Below are 6,676 nucleotides of genomic sequence, written 5' to 3'. Positions count from 1 at the left end.
AAAACTATGAATGAACACATGTGGAATTATGTACTTAACAAAAAAGTGTTGACGGTTTAACTCCTTCAACACTGTTGGAAAACCATTTCAGGTGACTACCTCTTGAAGCTCATCAAGAGAATGCCAAGAGTGTGCAAAGCAGTAATCAGAGCAAAGGGTGGCTACTTTGAAGAAACTAAAATATAAAACATGTTTTCAGATATTTCACACTTTTTTGTTAAGTACATAATTCCAAATGTGTTCATTCATAGTTTTGATTCCTTCAGTAATAATCTACAATGTAAATAGTCGTGAAAATAAAAAACGCATTGAATGAGGTGTGTCCAAACATTTGGCCTGTACTCTATATATATATATATATATATATATATATATATATATATATAAAAATCTCCTGAGCCAAAATTAACCACATGCATATAAATAAATTCCAGCTGCATCTGTTTTACATGACCGTTGACTTTTTCCAGTTAGATGGATTAGTTTGTGATCCTACAACCAGTTATTGTATCATATGAAAGTAGTTTAGAGCTTCCATATTACTAGGATTAAAGGTGCAATTATGTAATACTGACCGCTAGTGTTTAAAATAGTTACTGCATTACAAATTCAAAATACTGCAAAGATTTGTTTTCCCCGCCCCCTCCTCCCAAGACTCGAAGTTTAGGTTGGTTGCCAGGCTGAGACCACAGCATCCAACAATGTTGCTAGACCAATGTCTCACATAGCCAGACATTACTCCACAGCACAGTGGAGTAGCTAACGTTAGATGCTGGTTATATTGACATTCCTAAAAGCCCATGCTTACATGGAGCTCTGTACCCAACTGACAGACGCACTTTTTCGGCTTAGAATTACAGTAGGAACTGCTAAAAACCCTGCAACCTTGCCGTCCTTTTCTACCTGATTGAAATACACACTTTATTGGCTAAGAATTACGGCAACGATCGCTAAACACACTGCTAACTCACAGTCCACTCTTCCCAATTTACAGGCCCCCCTCTTTGCTTGAAATAACTTACCGCTGTTGGCTACGGGCAGCTGAACACGCTGCATGTTGTAAACATCCTTGGCCCGCTTGCCTGGTCCTCCGGTAGGGTTAGCATGACGGCGTTAGGACCAGTCGGGATCACTTTGGTGGCTGTGTCTCAATTGTTTTTGCGAGTAACCAACTTAGGTACTCTAGCAATATAATTTGATGTGAGTAGCTACACGAATGTTGAAATGACATAAAATGTATGTCCCTAGTAGCTGTGATAAATTAGCCTATCTGTTCAGGAGAAAATTAGCTAACTCAGCGTGTCTTTGGGCTCTAAGCTGTTTTTTTAATTTATTTTTTAGGTCTTTACAGCTGTAGCGAGCTGGCTTTACGTTTTTAAAGTTATCTGGCAACCCGGACTGGCTGCCAAAGTGGGCAGTTGATAACAACAAACAGGCCAAAAGACAAATTTCTGAAATTCTGTCACTGAACGGAAATTTCAAAAAGGAGAAAATACTGGCATTTACATTGTTGTCAGAAAAGATAGTATTTCAACTTAGCATGTTTCCTGTTATATCTGACGTATTGGGGTCATTTTTGGATTTATTACAGTAAATATATTACATATTGGACCAGTCAACCAACTATTGCGCAAAATATTCACTCAAATTATATTCTTTTCTTTTATTCTCTTTACTGAAACACAACATTCATGTTCTTATGATATTATGCTTTACAGTTGCATATTGCTGTAGCCTGGTATAAACAACCTTTATTTAACAAGTATAACTTTAAGTCGACTCTTGACCAGAAGATTTGGATTGATGTACCGTAAACATTACTATTGTTACTTGTGGTTTGGCTGAGAGGGTGCTAAAACCATCGCCAAACTTACCTGAACTGTAAAATTATTTTTTTGCTAGCTGGTTGAAAAAATAGGCCGTACCAGTCACTTGTCAATTATTTTACTGTTTATTTGAAGCAAATAACGTGGCCAAATGTTGTCAGAAGCACCCTACTTGGTGGTGGTAAGTAAACGATGATACATGGCAGAGTGGCCTTATACACGGCCAATGAGTAATGAGTGTTTTCTATGGTAATGGTATATAGTTATGTTGTACATTAACACAGCATTCATAAAAAGTACATTTTATCAAATCACGATATATTATTACTTTATCTCCAGATTATCTGTAAAAGTATTTACAATACCATCAAAGATGTTGGGGAAAATAATGGTGTTGAAACACAAGAATCTCTATCAACTCCTGGATGATTTTTATTCTGTCAGTTTGTGTCATAAATGCTTAACATGTCCAGCTCTTGATAGAGATCTGATGGGTGTATAGCCAGAGTCTGAAGGGTTTTTCCTTCCTCTCCTCTTTTTATCAAGGACTCTGCGTCCACAGACGACATGTGGTAACAGAACCTCCTACCACTAACACAGCATAGAGTTTACAAACCACCATCCTCTCAAGACCCACAGCAGCTCAGCTCAGCTCAGCAGTCTGTCTCTCCGTCACTCTGAGCTTTTGGTTTCTAAGAAGGGAATTTCATGGGAGGAGGAAGAGGAGGAAGAAGAAGAGGAAGAGGAGTTGCATGCACACAAACCTGGAATAGTGCAGCACCAATCCACTCTGGAGTTCAGGATCCCCACTGTCTTGCCTCCCCCTTTATGTTCAACCACCCTAATACTCTCTTCTAAAGTAATTCATAACAATTGAGTCCCCAAGGTCTTCTTTCTTTTTGTTAAATAATCAGCTTAAGTAGTAAGATTTTTTTTGCTGTAATTAATTTGATTCACATTTCCTTGTGTGTGTTTGTATATTTCTGTTTTTGTGAAGTGCAATTGTCCTGTACAAACAGCCTGTATTTAATGCAGCTTGATTTTAAGTTAAAAAAAAAAAAATGAAAGAAATGAAAAAGAGAACCTTTTATGCACTATCTGCCTTTTCCTGCTCTTCTGGAATTGTAACAAATGTCTATTCAGTGAATATTACTGCTTGTCCTCACAAGACATGGCACAATGTCTGCGCTTTTACTTTCCCTTTTTTCAGTTAGTCTATGCTCCTTTTTAAAAAAAAACAACAAAAAAAACGGGTAAATTGTATAGTTGACAGCACAGTAAGCTCTCTATCGAACCATTTAAATCCTAATTATTTTCCCTGTGCTTTTTTATTGTATTTTATTTTTGTAAGTGGTTTTCTGTACATGCTCAAATAATAATGGCAAAGTGTTTCTCGGTCATTTTGGAAGTTTGACGTGAATTATTATTTTTATTTCTTCTAAGGCATCTGATGAAAAAAAGACCCCTGGTAACACATTTGTCTGTGCGAACAGATACTTACAAGCGTGCGTGGGTGCTTGTGTGTATGTATGTACGCACGTGTGTCAGTGTAAAGGCAGATCTGTATGTGCAACTCTAATTTAAATTTGCTAAGGTGGTTCAGACAACAGACCAAGCTGGAGTTAAAGGGAATTGCTTTCCCACTGCTTACCCATTGTCCGCCCTTTTTTCAGCCAGTGTTCCATATCATCCCAATATAGGCGTTCACTACTTCTTATTCCTGAAAAACTTTGGATAACAGAGTTTAAATGCTGTTACACTATTTGAACAACATCAAGCTATATTTCAGATCTATACATTAACCTGAGATGACACAAACAGTTCAATTTACCCATGGTGCATTGCATTAGTTTACACATCTAGTGTGTCATATTTAAATATCAGTTTCTAAACATGCATTGTTACCAGTGCCCACTGTGGGTGCCATATGATTTATAATCTCTTGTTTCAGCTTTATGACAGCCTATGCCAAGTTTCTTTTTCATGAGATTCAGTTTTTGTATGTGGTACAGGTAGAGTTTTAGCCTTTAGCTTTTAACATCTGATAATTTGACTGATGTGAACAGTTTAAGCACTGACTATTTTAGAGAAAATCACCCACTACCAGTCTGATGATAGGACAAACTGTTGACTCTAAAACTTACACGGCTATTTTTATTCTTCACATGGTCTTTAGTAAAACATTAAAATCAAGAACAAATCTGCTAACCGTAATAAGTTCTCATGGTTGTATAGCACCTTTTTATTCTCGTCGGGTTTGCTCTGCCTAAAACCCTCCCTCACGGCACCACAAGCCAGCACAATACAGTTTGCTGCTATAGTGTATGATCTGTGGGTTAATTTCCCCTCTGAAAAGTTAGTAGTCCCTGACTAAATCTGTATATAACACACACACACACACACTCACACAAACAATATATTTCTTGTAAAGAAATGGTTTTATTTCAGATTTATTTTCTGCCTTTTTTGTCTAAAATTGCATTGTTGGAAATTTATGTATGTATATATTTTGGATTTAAACTTTCAAGGAATAAATCATGCCGCTTGAGTTAGTTTTTTGCCATGGACAAAATGTGATTCTGGTTTGTCTTGGGACGGTTAGTTGAATATTTCTGTTTTGGTAAACAAGGGTTTCCCCCTAATCACTTTGATGATCAACAGTTTAATTTACATAATACACAATAATAATGTACTAAATTTGTTGGTCTTTATCAAAATGACAATCTAACTATTTCACTGCATTTGGGTGCAGAAAAGTATTAAATCTTTAATAAAATGGACTAATCCTAAATTAGCTGCTTCCTAATATGCTTTAGTTACAAAAAGGCCAAAGACATTTAAATTTTGTAGTAGCAGGTCGATATCACAAGAAGTAACAACATAAAGGAGAACTGAGCTATAACCCTGTAAAAGATCTTAAGAATGTAAAACTATTCGAGAGTGATGTTAACTTTATTCTGAGATTTCTTTTGCCGTTGGCTTTTAAAGGTACTCTGGAGTTTTTGACCACTGGTGATGCTGTACAGAAATATTTTGATGAGCACGTCCTTGCTCTACCAGCATGAGCATAAGGGTGAACATGACTGAAGGGGGCAGTAATGTGTATCAACAGATGGTTGGTTGGTTGGTTGGTACCGAAACATAATAGACTGCAAGCTGATGTAACAAGTGCAGGCTTCAAAAAGGTTAAAAAAAAAACATTGAAAATCTTTGGTGACATATTTAATAGCATTAGTCATGTTTGTTAGGCCTTAAAGACACGCGCTATGCATTTTGGTACGAAATGTTGAATGTAAATCTAACTGTGTCTACAGTGGCAACTCCATAGGGTACCTTTAAATGTTCAGTCACCCGAGAAATGACATGAATTACAACTTAGTCATAATTCAGTAGATTTCTTTGTGTTTGCATGAAAATGTGGTTTTACTGAATATTCCCTCAAAAAAGCAAAAACCTAAAATGCATCAAAAAAACAGTACAGTAAAAAACATTTTTTAATTCACGTTTTTTGAAATAACAGTATTGTTTTTCTACCACAATACTTATGCCTACTGTGCTCACATGTAAAATGTAAACTCTTCACGTCAGTTTATTCACTATGTTTGAGAAAAACCTAAAGTGTGTAAAGATACTGTATTAAGATAAGCAGTTTTATTTTGCAATGCATTGCTTATATTTGGTAAGTGAGTGCACTTAATGTCTCTCATAACAAATAGTTTCAGCCCCCAGCTGCAAATCTGGTAGGTGCTGATGACTCTTAAAGCAACATTTGATGCAAATTTTAACATACCATATTTATTGGCATCTCAAGGCCATCAGCGCCCCCGGACTGTCCTGCATTGCCCTAGAGATTTACAATTCAGGATGTGGCCCTTAAATGATGCTGGTTAACTACACATTTGTACCAACCACAGAATGAAAAATGAGCTTTTTAGTATTCAAAATTGCTGTAGCTAAAATGTAAGCAGATATTGACAGTGGCCTGGCTGTGATTTGTCACATCTTGGAGTTTGTTTTAGTCATGTAAAATTTCTATCACCGTATCCCTGTTAGACCCTCATGGCCAACAAAAAAAAAGAACAAAAAAAAGATCCCAAGAGTCTATTATCCTTGTTTAAATTTTTCACTAACTAAAATACCTCATTACATGAATAGGAAGTGTTTTTGTCTTAGGTTAGATCCAAACTGTCCCGGCCCCTCTCATAACACCCTCAACTGCTTACCTGTGTAATTTCACCATTTTTTGTGTGATGCTCATTTAGCTCAATCTAGAATTGTATGGAGGGTTCAGGGTTTTAGGTGAGTTGTCTGAGAAGTGACTAAATGACAAAAGTCATTTGCACTAATCATCTGTATAATCAGCGTGTTTTTTTTTTTTAGAAATTGTTATTGTAGAAAAAAGATTATAAAGCTATTTACAGAGTTACCTTTGGTTGCCTGGAATGCATCTTGTATATTCTTGTACGGAGCACTACTTGGCAGATGTTGAAGAGATTTAAATGCTTGCGTCCTCTTGTACATATTGGTGTACCTTGGTTGAGGCGCTTACTGTGTGACCCTTCGCAGTTGTGGTTTATTTGTCCCCTCACAGGGCGACCTGAGCCTCACTTTGCGGACCTTTTTCAGCTCATAAATAAGCTCACCGATTTGCCTTACCCAATCTCATGTTTCCCCCCTAAAGTACTTGTTCAACAAAATGCTATGAGGAGTAATGCCGTTCACATTACACTCTTATAGATTCAAAACTGTCCCTATCTTAGGGTACGTAAGCTATCAACAAAGTGACTTTGTCCTGGTTGTTACATGGTACAACTTTTTAACCATCACTGGTTAAAACTTTTTAAACCACT

General features: G+C 36.6%; 2 protein-coding genes across 4 annotated transcripts in view; one reads left to right on the top strand and one right to left on the bottom strand.

Annotated features, from left to right (window-relative positions):
* dhrs7 (dehydrogenase/reductase (SDR family) member 7) overlaps nucleotides 1-5,471 on the bottom strand; it is a 20,964-nt gene extending 15,493 nt beyond the window's left edge. The window contains exons 1-2 of the mRNA XM_032500412.1: nucleotides 5,459-5,471; nucleotides 4,602-4,606 (exon numbers count right to left, since the gene is read on the bottom strand). The gene's annotated coding sequence lies outside the window, so the exon portion shown is untranslated. The remainder of the gene's footprint in view (nucleotides 1-4,601; nucleotides 4,607-5,458) is intronic.
* Nucleotides 1-6,676, top strand: part of ppm1aa (protein phosphatase, Mg2+/Mn2+ dependent, 1Aa) — a 27,679-nt gene that overhangs the window by 8,097 nt on the left and 12,906 nt on the right. The window contains exon 6 of one of the 3 annotated variants that reach the window (XM_032500410.1): nucleotides 2,373-6,125. The exons of the other annotated variants lie outside the window; for them this stretch is intronic. Coding sequence (XP_032356301.1) covers nucleotides 2,373-2,402 — 30 coding nt within the window. The 3' untranslated portion in view covers nucleotides 2,403-6,125. Of the gene's footprint in view, nucleotides 1-2,372; nucleotides 6,126-6,676 lie in introns of those variants that run through there. 3 annotated transcript variants of the gene reach the window in all.

The sequence above is a fragment of the Etheostoma spectabile genome, chromosome 20, assembly GCF_008692095.1.
Source record: "Etheostoma spectabile isolate EspeVRDwgs_2016 chromosome 20, UIUC_Espe_1.0, whole genome shotgun sequence".
Taxonomy (NCBI): domain Eukaryota; kingdom Metazoa; phylum Chordata; class Actinopteri; order Perciformes; family Percidae; genus Etheostoma; species Etheostoma spectabile.
Note: the sequence above shows the minus strand (reverse complement) of the source record. Positions and strands in the feature narration are given on the sequence as shown.